At 36.9% G+C, this 25,475-nt stretch overlaps 1 protein-coding gene across 1 annotated transcript in view; it reads right to left on the reverse strand.

The window, feature by feature from the left end:
* LOC136852838 (armadillo repeat-containing protein 2) overlaps positions 1 to 25,475 on the reverse strand; it is a 135,097-nt gene that overhangs the window by 14,167 nt on the left and 95,455 nt on the right. The window contains exons 2-7 of the mRNA XM_067127743.1: positions 7,924 to 8,394; positions 6,947 to 7,055; positions 5,564 to 5,633; positions 4,533 to 4,636; positions 3,664 to 3,756; positions 1,852 to 2,067 (exon numbers count right to left, since the gene is read on the reverse strand). Coding sequence (XP_066983844.1) covers positions 1,852 to 2,067; positions 3,664 to 3,756; positions 4,533 to 4,636; positions 5,564 to 5,633; positions 6,947 to 7,055; positions 7,924 to 8,219 — 888 coding nt within the window. The 5' untranslated portion in view covers positions 8,220 to 8,394. The remainder of the gene's footprint in view (positions 1 to 1,851; positions 2,068 to 3,663; positions 3,757 to 4,532; positions 4,637 to 5,563; positions 5,634 to 6,946; positions 7,056 to 7,923; positions 8,395 to 25,475) is intronic.

Consider the following 25,475-nt stretch of genomic DNA (forward strand, 5'->3'; position numbering starts at 1 on the left):
CACCTATTGGGCTCGTGAAACACTAATACACAAGTGACTGCAGTTTCAGAATGGTTCCTCAATGCTTTATTTAGGGGTCCCATTTGCAGTATCTGCAAAATCAGTAGTAAGTAGGCAAGGGAGTATCTACCATTTTTCTCAGTTCTGTATTTTTGCAGACACTGCAGTGTTCCATTTCAGGGCAGAGAACTTGTGTGGGATTTAAAGTAGTAAAAAACACATTTTTATTTACTGTACTGTATAGTTTTCTAGAATGACTGAAGAAACTAGTTTACTGGAAGGACCCTCTCTTTAATCATAGAGATACAATGAACACCCCTTAAGACAAAATGCACATATTTAAAGAGAGAGTTTAAGGACACATTAATGACATCATGGAAGCAGAAGGTTACTGAAAGAAAAGATTTTTACACAGAACAAAATTAAAATTTTTTTTTTTTGGAATCACACCAATTTATTCCGAATCATTGGACAATGGTTGATTCCCAGTCATTTAGGAACATAACTGGAATACGAAGGAAACAGCAGCCACTGAGAACGTTTCTAGAGAAGTATGTTTCTAGGATTAGCTACAGTACGTGACTAGAACTCTATGAGATGGGAAACGGTGCCGTTGATTCAGAAGGACGGAAATGGACGTAAGTCAGATAATTACCTTTTCTTCCCAGTCACCTTTCGTGTATCCAACAGTGTTTTGTATAGGAAGTGAAATTATTAGTAGTCATGGTCGCTTATGTTATCTATCCATCTGTAATAATAAAATCCGAGTGGATATTCTTGTTTGTCCGGCCTGGGTGGGGACGGGGTAGGTAGGGGATCGGGAGGGTAAGGGAGAGATGACACATCCACCCTCCTCCTGAAAACCTGTTTGTCCACCCTGGGTGGTGGCGAGGTTGGTAGGAAATTGGGAGGGTAGGGGAGAAATGACGGGCAGCACCGGATTCCAGCGCAGTGTAGCACGCGCCCTCAAGCTCGTTTAAGAATATTTACTGACTGGAAATATTAAATGGCTTCTGAACCAGAAGTTGATAGTTTGTAGTAGAAATGGCGTTAGATATCTAATTATCTGTATAATGCTAAGACTGAAATGTTTGTTTGTTTGCACACCGGAAGTTAAATGGGTCTTGTGCTGCCCGTAGACATCCCCTTCCCCCCTTTTGATGATTTTCTTTTGATTTTTGACCGAGGCCTCTGGACAATACTGAGCTGTGTAACCTTTATTAGGGAAATTATTTATATATGTATGGAGGATTCAACCATAGATCTTGAAATGTTAATGAATTTTCATATTTTTTTGGTTTGGGATTTACTTCTGTTGTGTGGCGAATTCGACTCAACTCATGAAAACACCAATGTTATCACCTAATTTGGATATGAATTTTCTTTTCTGGTGGGGAAAGTTAAACTTCATGTAGGAAAACCTTAACCATTCCTCTAGTCTTTGATCTCATTGGGGGGGGGGGTTAGTGCCGTCAGTGCACCTCACGGGGTGCACTGTAGGCATTACTAAAGGTTCTTTGCAGCGTCCACTCATATTATCTTTCTTCCACCTTGCTATCCACCCTCTCCTAACAATTTTTTCATAGTGCAACTGCTTTGAGGTTTTCCTCCTACCTTTCAAATTTTTTTACTCAGAATTTCCATTCCAGCACTGAATGACCTCATAGGTCCCAGTGCTTGGCCTGTGACCTAAACTGGATATTCCATTCCATTCCATTCTAATCTTTAACGGGAAACTGTTCTCGATTATGTGGGGAGTTCCGCCCTCATCGGCGAAAGTACCAAAGAATGATCCGATCGAAACAAAAAAAAATCTTCCTATCTGGAAAACCTAAACTGAGCGAGCCCTACCTGGTGGTAACCTGCCGGAGGAGGCTTCGCTTCCAGGTGTTTGAGTGGCTCCCGAGCGAGAGGTGACTGGGTGTCCTTGGCGTCATTCGAAGCCTGCTGGAATTCTCTCCTGAGTCTCAGCGAGGATTCCAGGTCACTCACCTCTATGTCGTTGTTGTTCAGGAGCTGCTGGAAGAGGGGCGATGACGTCACGGGATCCAGTTCAGCCAGGCGCACCTGGAAAGGGTTGTTTATGGCATTTCGAACGACTGGATTATGTTTGGTGATTGTGGCTACCTGGAATGGGTGAAGTAAATGGAAGGCCTTGAAGTAGGTTAGGTGAATGTCGATGTCTGGAATTGGATCGTGAGGTTCTGGAACAGGTTGACGGAATGCGAACGGCTGGAATAGTTTAAATGATCAGAAGAACCTGGAATTAGGTTAGGTGAATGTCGATGTCTGGAACTGGATCATGAGGTTCTGGAATAGGTTGAAGGAATGCGAACGGCTGGAATATAGTTTAAATGATCAGAAGGACCTGGAAGTAGGTTAGGTGAATGTCGATGTCTGGAATTGGATCATGGGGTTGTGGAATAGGTTGACGGAATGCGAACAGTTGGAATATAGTTTAAATGATCAGAAGAACCTGGAATTAGGTTAGGTGAATGTCGATGTCTGGAATTGGATCATGAGGTTCTGAAATAGGTCGACGGAATGCGAACAGCTGGAAATAATTTAAATGATCATAAGAGCCTGGAATTAGTTAAGTTAATAGATGTGAGTTCATGGAATGTGTTGAGTGAATATCCAACGCTTGGGGGAGATGAAATTATGGTGAGGTTTTGGAAAAGGTTAAAGGAATTCGGACAACTGGAACTAAGTGAAGTGGCTGCAAGATCCTGGAATAGGTTAAATAAGTACTGTCATCTTCAATAAGTGAAGCGACGTGAGCGTAAGATTCTGACAGGAGTTTAAGATTCTGACAGGAGTTTAAGATGCTTTCTGTACTAACAGTGTTTTAACTATAAATGATATAAGGTTTGTCGCTGTGATGGCCATGCGTTTTCAGTAATGCCTAGTCCATAAATGAGTATTATGATTTGAAATTTACTGAATATCACTCCTAAACTTTGTTTAGAATTATAGTGCTCAGTCCTGACTGGTACCTAATCGTTACCTAACCGTTCAAAAAATGGGATAAGTTTGATTTCATATCATATACTAATAAGTCGAAAAATTTTGTAGGCAAAAGCTATACAACAGTTTATACAGTTATTTACAACTCTCTCTCTTTTAGTATTTTCCTGTTCTCACATAAGTAACAGTCTTGCTTCTATTCTCAAATAACCTAACAAAAATACTAAGAAGCACAAACTGCATAAATTCAGAAGCGAGTTTTAAAAATCTCTTCCCTAAAACTAGAAGATCTGCGGGAAAAAATGAAGAGCGCAGTGGTTCTCAACCAGGGGGAATTCCCCCTATGGGGGAATTTCAGAGTTTCGGGGGATGGGGGGAATTGTGACCACAGATTGGCAGGCTCAAACTGGCGCTTGGACCACACAAAACGCAGTGTGAATCGGCTCACACTACTGAGAGGTCCCGCTGGGCTCTCTCTCTCTCCACTAGCTTGTGTGTTTGAGTTAGTATTTTGTGGCATATCATCTGGAATGCACCTTTTGAGGCAGACAATTTTGGAAAGAGGGGGGGAGTGGGTGGAATGACATTCTGACAAATGGTGCACGGGCCAAAAAAGGTTGGGAACCACTGAGTTAAAGTCAAGGAGAGAAAGTCTTCTGTTTCTCACGCTCGACAACTACTGCAATGACACCTCACCTTCTTGATTTCATCCGGCCTGGATTCTGGACTGGGGCTGGAATTGTGCGATGCATTGGTCAAATCTTTGCTCTCGTCCTCCGCGTCTTTCTCCTCCTGGAATGAGACATATGTTTCCAGTTACTCTTTTGGTTTCTGTGGCCTTATTAGGACCCAGTTCTGCTCACAACAGACCCGTAAGGTCTGTAGCAGTTTACTAAGTACTTGTTGTGGGGTTAAGGTTACTTGTCCAATGCTTCTGTTCCCCTTAGTGAACGAATCTTCCAGATTTTTGAAAGGTATGAATTATATCCAGTAAAACAAGAAAAACAAATGGTCTTCAGGATTGGTTTTCTAATGTTATATATAACGTCATTATTTAGTGAAAATTGTGTTTAATTCTATAAGAAAACTAATTAAAGTGTGGGCATATTCGACAAAAAATGACTGAACTTGAAGATCATACAATTAGCAGTCCAAATAAAATACTTACCTCTGGATAACATGTCAAAGTGCACTCAAAAATGTTCATTATTTAAATACCACTTCTTTTCCAGCGTCCCTTAGGCCCCTAACTGTAACCTCTTATATTCCTTTTACTGTACCACCATTCATATTCTCTTTCTTCCATCTTCCTTTCCTCAACCCTCTCCTAACAATTGATTCATAGTGCAACTGCTTTGAGGTTTTCCTCCTGTTACACCTTTCAAACCTTCTTACTGTCAGTTTCTCTTTCAGCGCTGAATGACCCTATCATAAGTCCCAGTACTTGTCCCTTGGCCTAAATTCTATCTATCTATCTATCTATCTATCTATCTGTCTATCTATCTATCTATCTATCTATCTGTCTAATCTGCCTCTCCCTCTGGACGCAGCAGATCTCACCTCACCTGTAAGCTGTGTAAGGTGTTGATGGTAGAACTTCGAGGGGGAGTTATCAGCAATCTCCTCGGCGTCTTTCCACTCTCGTCGCCGTCCTCGGTTTCTTCTGGGACTGAGGGAGAGAAAGATATTATTATTATTATTATTATTATTATTATTATTATTATTATTATTATTATTATTATTCAGAAGATGATGAAACCTATTCACATGGGACAAGCCCACCAAAGGGGCCACTGACTTGAAATTTCAGAAGCTTCCACTGCACCAGCGGACCAGTGTAGTTGTACTTTCTTATATATTGTAATACATATACTACCCACCCCCTTCCCATGCTTAGCAGGATAGTAATGTTATGTAATGCATGCATGGTTATCTGTATGAAGTATATATATATATATATATATATATATATATATATATATATATATATATATATATATATATATATATATATATATACACACATATATGTGTGTGTATATATATATATATATATATATATATATATATATATATATATATTAAAATAAATGATACACTATGAAATATTTATGATATATATAACATCCAGAGCAATGAAGAACGGTGGGGTTCTACCGTAGCATTGGGAAGTGGCTGAAACTGTGGGCATGCAGCTTCGTTCTTTGGCTAAATGGAATCCACACGAATGCATGAATAGATGGGTATTCCATCAGAGTCACTACCCTACACTGCCCTAAAATGGAAGACTGCAGTATCTGCAAAAATACAGAACTGAGAAAAATGGTAGATACTGCAGGTTTCCCTTGCCTTACTACTGAATTTGCAGATACTGCAAATGGGACCCCCTAAATAAAGCACTGAAGAATCATTCTGAAACTGCTGTAACTTGTGTATTAGTGTTTCACGAGCCCAGTAGGTGGCATATCTCAATTTCGAACATTTTGCTGATGCTGCAGTTTTCCAGTCTAGGGCAGTAGGCCTACAGGAGAACCATACGTCAATATGTTGTGTCTCGTTGTGTGTAATATAAAAGGGTGAATCGGTTTTCACTTACGGTCGCACAGAGACAAGGCTCTGAACTGGTGACGTTGAACTCTTCTGGCCGAAACGATGGACGGTAACTTCTGAAATGGATTAAAGAAATAGATAAATAAATAAATAATGGAACGTCAGATTAATTATGATTAAATATGCGTAGTTGGTAGAGCATAGTTTTCGGATATGACATTGAGCGATGTTTCTCGTAACAGTGTATGATCAATTTTCTCTAACAAAATTCATATTTGGCAGGTAAACGGAATTTGAAAATATTCAGTTAGCAACAACATAGTGTAAATAGCATAAAATGAATTATAAGAATGGGAAAAAGTGAAAGATGAAACCTATTCATATGGAACAAGCCCACCAAAGGGGCCACTTGACTTGAAATTCTGAAGCTTCCAAAGAATATTAAGGTGCTCATTAGGAAGAAGTAAGAGGAGGTAAAGGGAAATACAGAAAGAAGAGATCCCACTTATTAAAAAAGAAAAAAAACCATAGATTAATACATAGATAAAAATGTATTAAAATGTATAAAACAAATTTTACTTTACATCATTCCCGCTTCTTTATTCCATTTGCTGTCCAACACCACTAACAATTACTTCTCAGTGCAACTGTAGGTTTTTTTTCTCTCTCAGTCTCACCTTTACATCCGGGTACTTACTCTCATTTATTTTCTGATCTATTTTAATCTTGCTGTTCAGTCACTCAAACTCCTTTCTTAAGTACTGAATGGCTGCTCTGTAGCCTAAATTTAATGACGCATTCATTCACTTTCAAAGAAAATTTTCATAAAAGAAAAAGATTTGGTATCAGAGAATAGAAGTAAAAAAAAACAAATAGTTTACATTAAGAATTGAAAACCAAGAAACAGATTGAAAGGAAAGGCAAATGGCATTTGAACAAAATAGTTCTTCCATCTCAACTTCCTCAAACCTTTCAGTGTCTGCAAAAATACAGAACTGAGAAAAATGGCAGATGCTCCCTTGCCTTACCACTGATTTTGCAGATACTGCAAGTGGGACCCCCTAAATAAAGCACTGAAGAATCATTCTGAAACTGCAGTCACTTGTTTATTAGTGTTTCACGAGCCCAATAGGTGGCATATCTCAATTTCGAAAATTTAGCTGACACTGCAGTTTTCCAATTTAGGGCAGAATTGTTTCCAAGTGGAACTGCTTTGAGGTTTTCCTCCTGTTACACCTTTCAAAACCCCCCTCAGCGCTGAATGACCTCATAGGTCCCAGCGCTTGAACTTTGGCCTAAATTGTGTATCTCTCTCTCTCTCTCTCTCTCTCTCTCTCTCTCTCTCTCTCTCTCTCTCTCTCTCAAAATGAAGACAGTGAATGAGATATCCAATACAAAGTGACTTAACAAAACCTTCCTGAGAACTCACTCCGTCATTTTCGTCGGGATAGGCTTTGATCGTGGCCAGGGGCAGCAGCCTCTGGGTGGCGGAGTTCCTGCCGGAGGTGTCGTTGCTGTCGAAGTGCAAGGGCGAGAGCCTGTGGGCGGGCGAAGGGTGTGATTGGTTAAGGGCGGTATTATATTTGTTTGTTCTCTTTTTTTATTGGTGTTTGTGGTTTAATTCTTCGTGTTTGTGTGAAGGAAGAAAGATAGATAGAAAAATATGCACGATATATATATATGTATATATGCTGTATATATACATATATACATACATACATATACATATGTATATAATACATATGTATGTATTATACAGATGGATAGATAGATAGATAGAAATAATCACCACACATTCACGTGTGGAACAGAAATAATTTTCTGACTCACATCGGGATCGAACCCAGGTCTTATCAGATGAAAGGCAAGGCAAAGCCTTATGTACAGTGGTACTGAGGTTCCAGCTTCTTTTATGACTTGTGTGGCTTAATTGGCAGCGCCCATGCCTTTCATCTGAGAGACCTGGGTTCGATCCCGATTTGAGTCAGAAGGAGGATGGCTTCTCCCCTACCTTAAAATGTACAATAATCTAAAATTACTTTTACATTTACTCACATTGTTGACTTTACAATATTATTGGTTTGTTTAGTAGAATATTTGTATTAGGTAGTATTGTAATAATTTCCTTAATCATTGAACTATTTTTATTAATATTATAGAGTCGATGAAGCCTGTTCATATGGAACAAGCCCACCAAAGGGGCCACTGACTTGAAATTTAAGTTTCCTAAGAATGTTGAGGTGTTCATTAGGAAGAAGTAAGAGGAAGTAAAGGGAAATACAGAAAGAAGAGATCCCACTTACCAAAAAAGAAAAAATAGATTAATAAAGGAATAAATAGATAAAAATGTATTAAAATGCAAGACCAATAATAGTATTAGGGTATTTATGCATCGCATCAACTCACGTGAACGAGCTCGGAGGCCGCTCGCCCTTAGTGGTGGAATCACTCCCACGACTAAACAGAGTCCGCTCCCTCTCCCTGGGCGTGAACGGCCGCTTCGTCTGCACCGTCCGCACGCCCATGCGCTGCACGCTCGCCCCTCCCCCGACGCCCACGATCGGCCCCTCGTTGATGCGGAGCGCCGCCCTCGCCTCCCGGATGATCTGGGCGGAGGTCTTCCTGTCGGGGGGGACGTAAAAGGGGGACATGATGTCCGTTCCGCTCATTTCCGTTCGTCTTCTCTCGATGGCCTGACTCATTTCACTGTTACTCTGGCGCGGGCGCAGACCGGCGGCGGCGGGGTCCCTCCTCCTCCCCCTCTCGTAGCCGCCTTCCAGGGCTGAGGATGACTTGCCCGCCCAGCTGCTCCTCTCCGGCTGCAGAAGACGGCGAAGAAGAAGAAGAAGAAGAAGTTCTGTCGGCTCCTCGGGGGTCCTGTTGGAAGAGGAATGGAAACTGTAAGAGGATTTTTGCTGTTTCGGAGGATCGTGTTTGTTGAAATGGCAAGGCACTTGCTTATTGCCGGTCCAGATAATAATAATAATAGTAATAATAATAATAATCCAAAAGGCATTAGATTATGTAAATGTTGTAGAACATTTATATAATAATAATAATAATAATAATAATAATAATAATAATAATAATAATCCAAAAACCATTAGATTATGTAATTGTTGTAGGACATAATGATAATAATAATAATAATCCAAAAACTATTAGATTATGTAAATGTTGTAGGACATTATAATAATAATAATAATAATAATAATAATAATAATAATCAAAATGCATAAGGTTATGTAAATGTTGTAGGACATTATATAGAATCTTTTGTATGTGAAGCATTGTGATTATTTCCCCTTAGATTCACACTGGGAGGGGGTGGGGGGAGGGGGGGGATGTAAAATGCAAGGGATGTGGGGGGTGATGACCTTTGGCTACGCCCCGGCTAGATAAGGAAGCTCTAGGGTACGTTAGGTCATATTAAAATTGACCATGATAGGTCACAAAAATGTAGTCCTCCCGAAATGCAGCGACCCGTTTTCATCTAATTAATTATTTTTGTAAAAAATAAAATTCTAAAGCTATACATTGATGTACCTTTTGTCGTTTTAGTTTTCTGTAAAAGAAAACTATTGTGGCGGCTTTGTCTGTCCGTCCGCACTTTTCTGTCCGCCCTCAGATCTTAAACACTACCGAGGCTAGAGGGCTGCAAATTTTTATGTTGATCATCCACCCTCCAATCATCAAACATGCCAAATTGCAGCCCTCTAGTCTCAGTAGTTTTTATTTTATTTTAGAATGTTAGCCATGACCGTGCTTCTGGCAACGATATAGGATAGGCCACCACCGGGCCTTGGTTTAAGTTTCGTGGGCCGCGGCTCATACAGCATTATACCGAGACCACCGAAAGATAGATCGATTTTCGGTGGCCTTGATTATACGATATACAGAAAACTCGATTGCGCCGAAGAAACTTCGGCGCATGTTTTACTTGTCTATGGTTGCCTCAAGATCTGAGGTACAGTGTATTTTCGTGGGCGATTTTAAATTAATGGTTCAATTTAATTTTTCAGTTTAAGGTCATCATTAAATTTTGAATCTGTTACCCCTTTCTGTAAATAGAATGAGAGTTTTAATTAATTCCCTAAGGTTGACGTACTAATGAGTATTTTTTTGTCTTTTATTCCTAACAGAAGTCTTCTAGGAAAGGTAAGTGGCTTTCTATTGCCGTTCACTGATGAGCCAAGAATCTATTTTGTTTTAGATATTTTAAGGGAAATGAATTCTGTTAATTTTGTGTAGTGTCCATATTAATTAAGAGAAATTTTATTGAAATGAATTTTAGAACTTTCGCGAGATTGTGTTTATCCTGTGATGTGTGTCCCCGTACCAACTGTCCCCATGGGGGGGCGGAGGAAAGTGCCGTCAGTGCACCTCACGTGGTGCACTGTAGGCAATGTTTGTGTATTTGAATGAGCGAGTGGTTTAGCAAAGAGAAAATGGTTTGTCACTAGGCGGTTTCATATTATGACAAAATGTCTGATTCCTCTGATTGATTTCTGAATATTCCGGTTATTTTTATTGGTTAATTAACCAATGATTACTGATTGCTCTGGTTACTGTTATTGGGAATTTGGTGTTATTGGTCAATTACTAATTATTAGAAATTACTAATTACTGTTACTGGGTATATGGTCATTAATAATATTTATTTTTACACTGACAGTTGTGTGAAGAGTTGTTCCATATTTATTGTATTGTATGATGATGATTGCGGAATATTAATTTTACGTACATACTTGTTCTTATGACTGGTACCTGGTACCTGTACTGCCATAAAATGAAAGACTGCGGTATCTGCAAAAATACAAAACTTTGAAAAATGGTAGATACTCCCCTTGCCTTACTGCTGATTTTGCAGATACTGCAAATGGGACCCCCTAAATAAAGCGTTGAAGAATCATTATGAAACTGCGGTAACTTGTGTATTAGTGTGTCACGAGCCCAATAGATGGCATGTCTCAATTTCGACAATTTTGCTGATACTGCAGTTTTCCAATTTAGGGCAGTGTAGTTCATAGATTCTTGGCTTTGACTGAACGGTAATAATGACTGAGGGTCGTCCTGAATACCTTTAGAAAGGAATTAAGAAAAGTAATTATTAATAATTGAATAACAGGCTCATTAAGCATTCTGTTTATTCCAATGACTCTTCGTTGAGTATTGTTAATATCTCGTTTTCTTATAATTTTTAAAATTTTAATATTTGGACGACCCTCACAATAACAAAGTCTTCAGCATCATACTGGACCACAGAAGGTATGTGAATTATTTCAGATTTCAAATTTAATTTTTTATTTCTTCATTCTTGTTTTTAGTGAGGTTTTCCAACTTTTAAATTGAAACGTTTTATACTAGTGTAATTTTTATGTATTCAGTTTTCAAGGTTGGAATATTTGGAACTAAAATATATTAATTTTTTTTTTTTTTTTTTTTTTTTTTTTTTTTTTTGTAATTTCAGTTCAGGTTGTTACGTTAGATTTCGTGACTCAAAAATTTTTTTTCTGTTGGGCTTCAGTTTTTTTCGTTTGTTTGAAAATTGTTTCTGCATGTCCTTGATTTGTTCCTCATCGAGTTAGATTGGGTGTAGCCACACATTAAAATATATTAAACTTATTGTTTAATATTGAGTCAAATAGATTTGTATCTATCGGATATTTACAAACAAGGATTTTTTTTTTTTAGTAAGGAGTGGTGTCATGACTTTTGTTAGGGAAGGTTTTATTAGGAAAATACAATAAAGAAAAGTTTAATTCATTAATGTTCACTGAAAAATAAACGCTAAAAGTAATTTTTAACTATTAGAAAAATAAGATAAAGCAAAATATTATTCATATATTTGACTGAAAATTAAACCTTGAAGGTCGTTTCTGACAACACCGTTCTCCGCAAATCCGCATTTTGATGTCAATTTTGTCTACTTCATCGACATCTAATTCCATGTCCTCTACGTAATACAAAATACAAAATACGTAATACAAATACAAAACCGAGGAATAAATTACCCGAATTACGTCGCGACATTTGATAATCTCGACATTTTCCGGAGAAGTCAATGGATCATCATTTCATTATGGAACTTTCCATGACGCGTCGCCTCTTGTACATACATCTGAAAATTCCGAGGAAGAGGTCTACTATTTACCTGTCTCAGGTAATTATTATCGTTCATGTGAAATTTGTTTTGCAATGATTATAACCTGACCATAATGTTGTGTACAAAAGATTAGCGTCCTTCCATAATTAACCATCACGAATGTGATAGATAACATTTTTTGACATTTGATGTCGTAATTTTTTTTTATTTTATTTTTCATTCAGCATGATTTGCACGGTTGAATGCTTACCTAACTTGAATCACGTTATTTACAGGCAGAATGATAAAACGCTGGTTCGTTAAGAAGGGGCTTCCATGATTCCGTCGTAACCAGACAAGTAAGTTTTTCTTTCTAAAAATTTTTTCTCAGGCTGACAATCAGTTTTAATAAGCAAAAAAAAAAACGTGAGTCATTACAGGAGGAAAGATGGCAAGGCGTGATGTAAACATGTCAGAAAGGTGACCTCTAATAAGCGGTTTTTAAAATTTCACACTAAAGGAAGGCTCCTACTATCCATTTCAGGGTCAGAGATTCGTCGTTTTTCTCAAATATCTTTCAAACTGATTATTTGATCGAAGTGGTACTTTGTCACAGTGTACAAGACACCTTCCGCTAATTTTTGGTAATATTAGTTCAATGTCAAATGGTTTTAATCATTGCTTTACTCTTGATTTGCATGGTGTTGCCAAGCATCGCCAAACTATGCATTCAAACGTCCTTTATCACCTTCCTGTCCCTTCCTCCCCCTTCCCCTCCTCATCCCTCCCTCAACACACTTTCCTGGCCTCCCCATCTCCTCCCCTGCCCCCTTTCCTGTCTATGGGGGATAGCGGGCGTTCGATTGCATAGTTTAGTCCTGCTGACGCAGCAACTTTACCTTTAAAAGTCAAGAGTAAACGCCTTAACTAAAACCACTTGACATTGCACTATATTGCCAAAAATTAGCGGGAGGTGTCTTGCACACTGTGTCAAAGCACCATTTCGATCCAATAATCAGTTTGAAAGATATTTGAGGAAAACGGTGACTCGCCGTCCCTGAAATGGATAGTTGGACCTTACCTGGTTACCTGGCCATACCTGGGTGTTTCAGTTCTTGCTACCCTGACGGGGGCGAGATTCGAAATCCACCGTAATTAGTGGGTACCTTGATGGTGTTTAAGAATTCTCTTCACGTCGTGTTTTTGAGGGGAGTGCTTGCTTTAGAAATTCCACGATAAAAAGAAAGTTCTTTCATTATTTCAGTTCTTTAGAATCGAGTCCTGTAGTTGTCCCATTTCAGGGATTATTTCATTTCACATTTGTATCCATCGGTATTTACAAACAATGGTTTTGTTTTTTTGATAAGGGGTGGTATTTTGCAGCAAAGTTTAATTCATTTATGTTGACTGGAAATTCTGAACTAATTTTCTATGATTTAAGAAATCATTCAAAGCAGTTGTCAGGAGAGCCAAGTCATTATTTTATCTTGGAAGCTGATGCTACCCAGCAGAACGATGTAATATTTGGATGAAGTAATGTTTCTCGGCGAAATGATTCTCAGTTTATACGGTTATTTCCAGCAAAATCATACCCAGCTGGTAGGTTTCTTTGTTAAATGATATCCAACTTATGTAAAGTAATGTTTCTGTGTGATTTTAATATCCATTTAACGTAATATTTTATAGTAAAATCATTTCAGAAGTACTTTCCTCAGTAATTGTTGACCAAATTGGGAAATATTTCTAAAAATTTCAGAACTTCTTTCCTCGGGAAATTGTCAACCAAATTCTGAAATATTTCTAATAATTTCAGAACTTCTTTCCTCGGGAAATTGTCAACCAAATTCGGAAATATTTCTAATAATTTCAGAACTTCTTTCCTCGGGAAATTGTCAACCAAAATTTGTAACATTTCTAATAATTTCAGAATTCCTTTCTTGGTAAATTGTTAACCAAATTGGGAAATGTTTCTAATAATTTCAGAATTCCTTTTCTTAGTAAATTATTAACCAAATTGGGAAATATTTCTAATAATTTCACAATTCCTTTCCTCAGTAAATTGTTAGCAAATTGGGAAGTATCTCTTAATAATTTCACAATTTCTTTTCTTAGTAAATTGTTAACAAATTGGAAAATACTTCTGATAATTTCAGAATTCCTTTCCTCAGTAAATCGTCAAACAAACTGGGAAAGATTTCTCACGATTTCACAATTTCTTTTTTCGGTAAATTGTCAACCACTTCGGGAAATATTTCTAATTAAAGTATCTTATCGAGAAAACTAAGAAAATACCTCAGGGCATTATCTCTTCATTAACTTGTCAAGCTTTATTATACCCTGTGTGACATCATTACTCCATAAATTATACCCCTTTGCCCGCTTCCCATGAGTTGGGGCATGCGTAACTGCTTGCTATTTAACTCGGCGTGAAATAAATTCCCCCCGCGGGCACTCCTGACGAACTGCCCCAGGGGCTGAATTGCTTTGGCAAGGTCAGCCCTTTGTCTCGTCAAAGCCTTGAAATATTGGGACCGGTCATAGGGAGTTTGATTATTGAGGCTCAAGTTATATATCGGGTGTTTTTTTTTTATGCTGCGTCTGATAGATGGATGTTGTTGCTTGGTGAGTTGTGTATGTGTGTATATACAATATATATATGTATATACATACACAATATATATATGTGTGTATACATATATACATACATTAGATATATATATATATATATATATATATATATATATATATATATATATATATATATATATATATATATATATATATATATATATATATATATACATTGTAGGAGAGGATCAAGACGATGTCTGTCTGATTCCAGGGACGTTACGTACCGTGACGAAACTCGGACGAAACCATCTTAATTCTGGTATAGTTTTATTGAATTATAAGCGACTTTCACGAAACTGACCTTAAGTCAGAATGCACGGGATCGAACACTTTCCAAAGAAGAAAATATATGGTTGAAAATTGCTTGTTATAGTTTTATAACAATTAAAAAATACGACTTTCACGAAACTTAGTCGAAGTCAAAATTCACGAACCCGAACACTTTCTAAAGAAGAAAGCATATGGGGGAAAATTGCATGTTTTGCTTTTATAGCAATTAAAAAAACACTACTTTCTCGAAACTTGGCCGAAGTCAAAATACACGGCCTCGAACACTTTCCAAAGAAGAAAGCGTATGGGTGAAAATTACTCATTAACAGTTCTGTAACTAATAAACAATATACGACTTTCGCTAAACGTAGCCGAAGTCAGAATGCACGGAATCGAACAGGCACGATTATGTTAATGGCGAATGAGATTCCTCACGCGAAGGCAAAAAGTCAGTGACTTTCCTTCCTTGCTTCCTCATTTGTTTATCTCTTTCCCATTCCTTGAAATTATGGCTGCTTCTCGTTGCACACTACGATTGCAGTTGCAAGCATTTTCATTCTTGCATTTCTCGAAGCCAGTCGAATTTTATGGGGGATTTTATGCATAGTATTGTTGCATCGGCATCCAAATATTGTATGCGATTTTACTTTCGTATTTAGTGGGTGGGTTATTGTTGTGTACGAGTGTTTTTCTGAGTTTTTCTCATTGAATTCTTTTTAAAAGTTTTTTTTTGGGGGGGGGCGATCTTTCCTAGATTGTAACCCCCCCCCCCCAGGGTTTTCGGGGGTCATTATCTAGAACCAATATTTCTTGGCGGTTCACTATCTAGGAAAGAGGCCCCCCCCTTTTTTTCCATAGCCTTATAAAATTTTTATTGCTGTACAACAATTTTTATATTTTCGTGAAGTTCTATAGAATTTAGAGTATTCGGTAATGCAGTTTTATTAGCCTTTATATATATATATATATATATATATATATATATATATATATATATATATATATATATATTTTTTTTTTATACACACGTCCCTTCGGCCCCAAGCTGCAACCCCTTTCATTCCTTTTACTGTACCTCCTTTCATATTCTCTTTCTTCCATCTTGCTTTCCTCAACCCTCTGCTAACAATTGTTCCATAGTGCAAATGCAAAAGGTTTTCCTCATGTTACACCTGTCAAACCCTCTTACTGTCAATTTCCGTTTCAGCACTGAATGACCTCATACGTCCCAGCGCTTAGCCTCTGGCCTAAACTGTATATTCCATCCTATTGATATTTTGTTCCACCAGGCGTCGAGTCTTTCCGGATTTTGTTACACAATTCCACTTCCCGAATCCTGGGTTCATGAAATATTAGATTCTGACATTCAGTTACCCAGAGGATTAAAAAAATATGTATGTCATTGGCTCTGTAGACCGCGCTTGTATAAGCTCCTGTGCTAATTAATGAACATGTGTTTTGTATTTTGTAATCATAATCTCTGCTTATTGAGCAGATCGAGAAAGAGTTCTATTTTGAGTATTGTACTGAGAATATAAATTCACCTACTACAGTTTATTTATTTTTTATTTATTTATTGGAAAAAATTATTTATTTACCAGTTAAATACATAACAGTATCATGTATTTAGCCTAATGTATGAAATTATGGCTTTTATATTTTAGATTCGTATTATCTGGTTATTCAGAAAATCGAGTAAGAGTTTGATTTGAGTATTTTTAAAAAATATAAATTTAAGAAGTACAGTTCATCAATTTATTCATTTATACATGCATTACACCCAGACCACCAATAGATAGATCTGTTTTCGGTGGCCTTGATTATACGCTGTACAGAAAACTCGATTGCGCATTTTTCACTTGCTTTTATCCCTAATGAACAGCTGCGTCAAAGAAGCCCAGAAATTTGTGGTATTTCCAAATTGTCTCTTGCCGAGAAAAGCAACGAGATTTCTCTCCACTTTATGCTTTTTAAAACTGACATTCTTAGCCATTGTTCGCTTGTGAAGTTTGTAGGAACGCATGCATGCACACTTACTTACATGTTGCTTGCGTTCACAGTTTATCTGCAGAGTCAGTGTGTAAATGTGCTTTTGTCGTTGTTGACACTTCACACACATTCACACACATTCACACACATATGCACGTGTCATTATCCTTGGAGATTTTCTTCGGCACAGACGTGCACTGGCAGGATTAGACTTAATCAATACGACGCTAATCAATTTCGCTGTGCCTGGGTTAAAACTAGAGTAGTTACTCTCTCTCTCTCTCTCTCTCTCTCTCTCTCTCTCTCTCTCTCTCTCTCTCTCTCTCTCTCTCTCTCTCTCTCTCTCTTTGGGTCCAAGGGGGACACATTTATTAAAAAATTATATATTTTTCACATATCCATTTTGATTTACTTTTATATACGACTAGATTTAAATTTATGAGACCATCCTTAAGATAAATAATATCTAAGAAAAAGAAATGTATTGATTAGAAGTTTCAAATGCCTGGATTTTCCCTTAAATATCCGGAAATTATATTTACTCCATATCAAAACATTCTTATTTTCTGAATGAACTGATTGAAAGTTGTTTATTATTATTATTATATTATTATTATTATTATTATTATTATTATTATTATTATTATTATTATTATTATTATTATTATTAAAATAGATTTTTAACCATACCACTGCGCTGACTATCGAAATTACTGATTGCAAGAATATGTATTTTTCTAACAGAGCTGAGTTTTTCAATAATAAGTAAAAGTGTTGTATGAAACTCTCAGCCACGACCCATGAAACCCTCAGCCGCGGCCCATGAAACTTTCAGCTACGGGCCGGTGGCGGCCTGTGTTGTTGGCAACTATAGCGGTGCCAGACGCACAATAATGGGTAACATTAATCTTTAAAATGAAAATTACTGAGGCTAGAGGGCTGCAATTTGATATGTTTGATGATTAGAGGGTAGATGATCAATATACCAATTTGCAGCCCTCTAGCCTCAGTAGTCTTTAAGACCTGAGGCCGGACAGAAAAAAGTGCGGACGGACAGACTATAAGTAGCCATCTCCATAATCGTTTTCTTTTACAGAAAACTAAAAAGCAATAAAGCAAGTAGAACGCACAACCGCCTGTGACCTTGAAGGAATAAATAGAAGTTCTTGTAATTATTTAAGTTAGAATTCGTGAGAATCTTCTTCTTATTCTTCTTCTCCCGCCAAGTCGCTGAGTCTGCTTCAAGTCGCTGAGTCTGCTTCAATGTCCGTTTTATTGACCCAGTGGGAGCTGAGACGGATTCTATTCAGTTCAGTCTGGTTGGAGCCTGAACGAGAAGAATATATTCTTTTCCATAGGTTATTGATTGAGCTTTTTCGCTGGCGGTGCGTTCTCTGCGCTGCGCAGAAGGTTTAATGTGCTACTGCGCATTTATGTATAACGCATACATATGTGTATGTATGTGTATATATATATAGATATAATATATATATCTATATCTATCTAAACATGGCAAAACAGTGACTCGCCTACACTGTTTCGCCGTGTTTAGTACTAGCCCCTTTGGGGGGGGGAATATGTTTACACCGTGTTTAGTACTAGCCCCTGGTGGATCAAATGAACTTGGGGACGTTTGATCCCGCAGGGGCTAGTACTAAACACGGCGAAACAGTAATAGATGAATCGCTGTTTCGCCGTGTTTAGTACTAGCCTTGGGGATCAAATGTTCCTATATATATATATATATATATATATATATATATATATATATATATATATATATATATATATATATATATATATATATATATGAGGTTTCAAAGGCCTTTTCATTGTTAATTGTCCAGGGATTAAGTTCATTCAAAACTTTATAAGGGATTTTAAACCTTGTTGATGGACGAAGCAAGCATGCATTTGAATTCTCTCTCTCTCTCTCTCTCTCTCTCTCTCTCTCTCTCTCTCTCTCTCTCTCTCTCTATACACGTGTGACCTGATTTCCTTCAACCTTGACCACTGTCCCCTTTAATTGCCACTTTTTATTCATAAGCTAAAAAAAAAAATAGAGAATAATCTTTCTCCCTTTTCTTAGGTTGCATGCAATGTCTGGATGTAGTTTTAGGGGAAGACTAAACATTATTGACATTTTAGTTTTCTGTGAAAGAAAACTATTGTGCCGGTTTGGCTGTCCGTCCGCACTTTTTTCTGTCCGCATTTTTTCCTGTCCAATTTTTCCTGTCCGCATTTTTTTCTGTCCGCACCTTTTTCTGGCCGCACTTTATTCTTTCAGCACTTTTTCCTGACCGGACTTTTTTCTATCCGCACTTTTTCTGTCCTCACTTTTGTTTGTCCACTTTTTTTTCTGTCCGCACTTTTTCCCGTCCGCACTTTTGTCTGTCCATTTTTTTTGTCCGCACTTTTTCTGTCCGCACTTTTGTCTGTCCACTTTTTTTTCTGTCCGCACTTTTTCCCGTCTGCACTTTTGTCTGTCCATTTTTTTCTGTCCACTTTTTTTCTGTCCGCACTTTTGTCTGTCCACTTTTTTTTTGTCCGCACTTTTTCCCGTTCGCACTTTTTCTGTCCACTTTTTTTCTGTCCGCACTTTTTTCTGTCCGCACTTTTTCTGTCCGCCCTCAGAGCTCAAGAACTACTGAGGCTAGAGGGCTGCAAATTGATATGTTGATCATCCACCCTCCAGTCATCAAACATACCAAATTGCAGCTCTCTAGCCTCATCAGTAGTTTTTATTTTATTTAAAGGTTAAAGTTAGCCATGATCGTGCGTCTGGCAACGATATAGGACAGGCCACCACCTGGCCGTGGTTAAAGTTTCAAGGGCCGTGGCTCATACAGCATTATACCGAGACCACCGAAAGATAGATCTACTTTCGGTGGCCTTGATTATACGCTGTGTAGCGGCTGTGCAGAAAACTCGATTGCGCCGAAGAAACTTGGACGCATTTTTAACTTGTTTAATGCTTGGTTTAACCGCGCAGTATTTTAAAGGATATTTTATGGGTATCTTGAAACCTCTTCCCTACCAGGATTCGAACTGTTATATTAAGAAATTTACTGGTATGTTCGTGCAAGCTAACAATTATTGTCAGTTACCCTTTATTTTTCGAAGCAGATTCCCATTTGTAGTTACTAAGTCGGTACATTAATGGCTAGATTTGATGGGTGTAATATATATACAGTATATATATATATATATATATATATATATATATATATATATATATATATATATATATATATATATATATATATATATATATATATATATATATATATATATATATATAGATAGATAGATAGATATATAGATATAGATAGATAGATAGATATATAGATGATAGATAGATAGATAGATAGATTTTGTTTACAGAAATATTTGACGGAGTATTGTCGTCTATTATGGCAGAATTGGAACAGTATTTGTTCTCTCTCTCTCTCTCTCTCTCTCTCTCTCTCTCTCTCTCTCTCTCTCTCTCTCTCTCTCTCTCTCTCTCTCTCATGAATGTTTTAGACAGTGGCAGTATTTGTACAGTGAGATACAGTTAAAGTATTCATACAGTGAGGTATATACAGTATTTATACAGTGACAGTATTTATACAATGAGATATATACAGTGACAGTATTTTACAGTGAGATACAGTGATCAGTTCCCCCAGCCTGTCTTTGTGGTCCTGTTATTGATGTAGTATGTTGCTATGATATTTTACATTAAGCTTAAAATGTCGTGACAAAACATACCTTTGACATTTCTCTCTCTCTCTCTCTCTCTCTCTCTCTCTCTCTCTCTCTCTCTCTCTCTCTCTCTCTCTCCCCCTTTCTTGAGTGCTCGACCCCGCCTTGGCCAATATTGATCTTATATTTCCTACGTGAAATATAACTATATTTCGTGAAAGTTCATTGGAGTAACTCTCTCTCTCTCTCTCTCTCTCTCTCTCTCTCTGTGTGTGTGTGTGTAATGACGGAGGCTTGTCCTATGTTTTATAGTAAATAAAAATGCTTTAGGGCAGAATTTATAGGTATTGCGAATCGATGTCTCGACCGGTTCAAACTGGAAATTGATTTTAAGCTCTCATATTTTCAAGTTGCCACATTTAAATTAGGTATATTTCACATGACTTATTATTTTCGTTAATATTGAATGAAAAAGTTATTCATAGCATCGTGCGGTACACTTTCATTATTATTAATATTATTATTATTATTATTATTATTATTATTGTTATTATTATTATTATTGACGATGGCCTGATATAAAATTTATAATGGTAGAAACATTTCAGTAATTGGTATTATTATCTTGAGGTGTATTATTTTTTTTATTAATATTGGATGAAAAAATTATTCATAGGAACGTACGATACACTTTTTATTATTATTATTATTATTATTATTATTATTATTATTATTATTATTATTATTATTATTATTATTATTATTATTATTATTATTGACGGTGGTCAGACAGAAAATTAAAAATGGAAGAAACGTTTCAGTAATTGATATTATCATCTTAAGGTGCATTATTATTATTATTATTATTATTATTATTATTATTATTATTATTATTATTATTATTATTATTATTATTATTATTGTTGTGAAAGATAATCAACATGTAAGATAACTTCGTGAACTTTCATTTTTTAAGTTATCTTTTGAAGGACAGCATTTCATAGTAGCATAGTAGTAGTCCCAGATTCATCCTCTATTTCCTTCAACCTCGCGCGCGGTGCACTGTAGGCATCACTTAAGGTTCTTTGCAGCGTCCCTTCCTTAGGCCCCTAGCTGCTGCTACAACCCCTTTCATTCCCCTTACTGTACCTCCGTGCATATTCTCCTTCTTCCACCTCACTTTCTACCCTCTTCTAACAGTTATTTCATAGTGAACCTGCGAAGTTTTCCTTCTGTTACGCCTTTGTAAACTTTTACTGTCAATTTCCCTTTCAAAGCTGAATGACCTCATAGGACCCAGCTTAGCTTGGTCTTTGGTCTAAATTTTATATTCTATTCTCATACACCTTCTAAAGTCTCCATCACAACACACCGTTGCTTGCAAAATCAAGATGGCGGCGATTTTGTACGCTTTATAGCACCGACTAAGTAGAAGAACTCACTGCTTGCTTTAAATGAATACCCAGATTCGAGCAAGATTGCCAAACAAGTTTTTGCCTTAGGCCTCGAGAGGCGGGAACAATATCTTCCTGTCCTCTCTTGTGTCTAGCCACGAGCAAAGTGAACAACACACAGTCAGCAAGCAACTGGTGATTAAAGCGAATGTAATATCCTGCATTATCAGTAAGGACCATAATGACCATCTTCGTTGATAATTATAATCGGCAGATGATCTCGCTGGAAATGATTGGTGGCGATAAGGTTATTCGAGGTGGAAGGTTTTTCTCTCTTTTTATGCAAAATAATTTTGGTCTTATTTGTATAATTTTGTGGGAATTAGATTTTTTTATATATAATTTTCTTCGCAAGGGGATCAGATGGTCTGTTTAAGATTAAATTTTCGTGTAGCGTAGCTCTGTTATTTTTTTTTTTATGTTGCTGTTATAGATTTTGATTACGGTTATGTGTTTTGATTCTTTACTAAGCCTCTGGGATTGTGGAATCTAACCTTTGTGATTTAAAAAGGGCAAGCCTTTGTGATTTAAAAAGGGCTAACCTTTGTGATTTAAAAAGGGCTAAACTTTGCGATTTAAAAAGGTCTAAACTTTGTGATTTGAAAAACTAACCTTTGTGATTTAAAAAAAAGACTAACCTTTGTCATTTAAAAAGGGCAAGCATTTGTGATTTAAAAAATACTAACCTTTGTGATTTAAAAAGGGCTAACCTTTGTGATATAAAAAGGGCTAACCTTTGTGATATAATAAGGCTAACCTTTGTGATTTAAAAAGGGCTAACATTAGTAATTTAAAAAGGACTAACCTTTGTGATTTATAAAGGACTAACCTTAGTGATTTAATTTTGTGATTTAAAAAGGACTAACCTTTGTGATTTATAAAGGACTAACCTTAGTGATTTAATTTTGTGATTTAAAAAGGACTAACCTTAGTGATTTGATTTTGTGATTTAAAAAGGACTAACCTTAGTGATTTAAAAAGTCCAACCTCTGTGATTTAAATAGGGCTGACCTCTGTGATTTAAAAAAAAAAACTAAACTTTGTGATATAAAAAGGTCTAACCTTTGTGACATCAAAAGGACAAACTTTGTGACACAAAAAGAGCCACTGACCTGTTGACTTCAAACTGACTAACCTTTGTGATTTAAAAAGAGATAACGTTTGTGATTTAAAAAGAGATAACCTTTGTGATTCAGAGAAGACTAACCGCTGTGATATAAAAAGGGCTGACCTGTGTGATTGAAACCGCAAAGCATTTATCTGTCAGGTAATAGTTCTGAGGCGCAAAATTCCACGGTTAAAATTTTCGCAAATGCCACCTTTCAGCTTCACCAGATTGCCCAGTAATTCTCCCCAAAATAGGACCGAGCTAAGTGAGGGTTCTCGGGTTCCCGACAACGTACAGGACCCAGGCGATGAGAACCAGGTGTGGACTAGTTAAGTTCGTGGCGGCAAAATTCATGCCTGCGATTGCTTGCAAAGTGGTGCTTGATTGTCCCCCGATGGCAATACGCGCTTTGCTTTGGCAAGCACTCACTCTCTCACCTGCTTGAAGGTGACAGTAGAAGGGTTGTATTCTGCTTAGTATGGAATTTTTTTTTTTTTTTTTTTTTTTATGAGTTTCGATGGGCGCAAGACGCTTTGCTCAGCAAAATGATAATGAATAATGACGGGTCTTAGGGTATGGAAGTTGCAAAAGACGTTGATGGTTCGGTCGATAGTGTTTATTTGATGTTTTTTTTTTTTTTTTTTTTTTTTTTTTGTAATGTTCGGGTATTAGCGAAATATGCTTGAAGCCTGCCTCCGCGTGCTGAGGTTTTCCGTTGAAAGCTTAAGTATCTTTGTGCAAATGGAATACTGCGGTGCTTGTTTTTTAGTTTCCTGTACAAGAAAACTATTGTGCCGGCTTTGTCTGTCCGTCCGCCCTCAGATCTTAAAAACTACTGAGGCTAGAGGGCTGCAAATTGGTATGTTGGTCATCTACCCTCCAATCATCAAACATACCAAATTCCAGCCCTCTAGCCTCAGTAGTTTTTATTTTATTTAAGGTTAAAGTTAGCCATAATCGTGCCTCAGGCAACGATATAGGACATGCCACCACTGGGCCGTGGTTAAAGTTTCGTGGGCCGCGGCTCATACAGCGTTATAGCGAGACCACCGAAAGATAGATCTGTTTTTCGGTGGCCTGTATAATGTGTATATATATATATATATATATATATATATATATATATATATATATATATATATATGCATAATATATATATATATATATGTGTGTATATATGTGTGTTTGTGTACGTGTTCAGACTTTCTCCCTCCGTCATTCGTGTTGTCGTTACGTAATGACATTTTATTCTGCGCAAGCTTGCTAGGTAACCTCATTGCGGATAATAGTAATAATTGAACTGACATTCTTTTAAATGTAGGAATGGAATGTTTGATGAGATGTGGCCTACTTCCAAGATTCCGGGTCGAGCATTCGACAGATTGCTAATGGAGTATCGTGTTTGTGTGTGTGTGTGTGTGTGCGTGTACTCTGCGAGACCCAAATTTGAACAACCCAAATGTTAACTCTAAATACTACATAAATGGTAAAGATAAAATGCCTTTATTATGATTATTTTTTTATAATTTTTTTTCACTTTCACATGTTCTACAAATTGGGTAGAAAGCAAAATTACTTTTGTATTGCATTTTATTATACGAAAATGCTCTCTCTCTCTCTCTCTCTCTCTCTCTCTCTCTCTCTCTCTCTCTCTCTCTCTCTCTCTCTCTCTTACAGTTCAATGCAGAAAATGATATACGTTTTGTGTCACATTTTACTATGATAAATATTTCTCTCTCTCTCTCTCTCTCTCTCTCTCTCTCTCTCTCTCTCTCTCTCTCTCTCTCTCTCTCTCTCTCTCTCTCTCTCTCTCTCTCTCTCTCTCTCTACAGTTCCAATGCAGAAAATAATATACGTTTCGTGTCACATTTTACTATGATAAATATTTTCTCTCTCTCTCTCTCTCTCTCTCTCTCTCTCTCTCTCTCTCTCTCTCTCTCTCTCTCTCTCTCTCATATGTACCTTATGTGTACTTGTCAGTATGGGTATAATAATCAGACCCATACCCAGTGCAACGGGAAACTGGGCATACAACCTTCTTGTGCCTTGGGACCACCCAAAATTTATGAATGCCCAAAATGGCCCAGCGGGTTGTATTAGCTCTGCTGTGGGTTACCATTAGGGTATCAGTAGAGACTGCTGTGGCCTTGGTCGTGTGTACCCGGGCACCGCCCAAATTTTGGGAAGATCAGATTTTTTCTGACATGTATGATGTCAGCTGTGACTTACAATCAGCTGATCTTCTGGATGGCAAAATATCCTTTTGTCGTTTGTCATTGTCGTGAGTTTTGCGTTTATATCTCAGGGATTATTACAGTTTTCTGTTTAAATTGTTCTTATCTATTTATTGATTTATTAATTTGATTTTTAATAAGTGGGGTCTCTTCTTTCTGTATTTCCCTTTACCTCCTCTTACTTCTTCCTAATGAACACCTTAATATTCTTTGGAAGCTTGAATTTCTTAAAGTCAGTGGCCCCTTTGGTGGGCTTGTTCCATATGAATAGGTTTCATCTTCTGAATAATAATAATAATAATAATAATAATAATAATAATAATAATAATAATAATAATAATAATAATAATAAAAAATTTGATTTTAAACAATTTTGTTTATTATTATTGATATGGTTATATCTGTAATTTGCATTAAGAATGTTCATGACTAACTCTAATATTATTTGCCAATTTCATTGTTTGGTTATTCGTCACCGGAAAATTCTGATAAAACTTCAG

Source organism: Macrobrachium rosenbergii, chromosome 26, assembly GCF_040412425.1.
Source record: "Macrobrachium rosenbergii isolate ZJJX-2024 chromosome 26, ASM4041242v1, whole genome shotgun sequence".
Classification (NCBI taxonomy): domain Eukaryota; kingdom Metazoa; phylum Arthropoda; class Malacostraca; order Decapoda; family Palaemonidae; genus Macrobrachium; species Macrobrachium rosenbergii.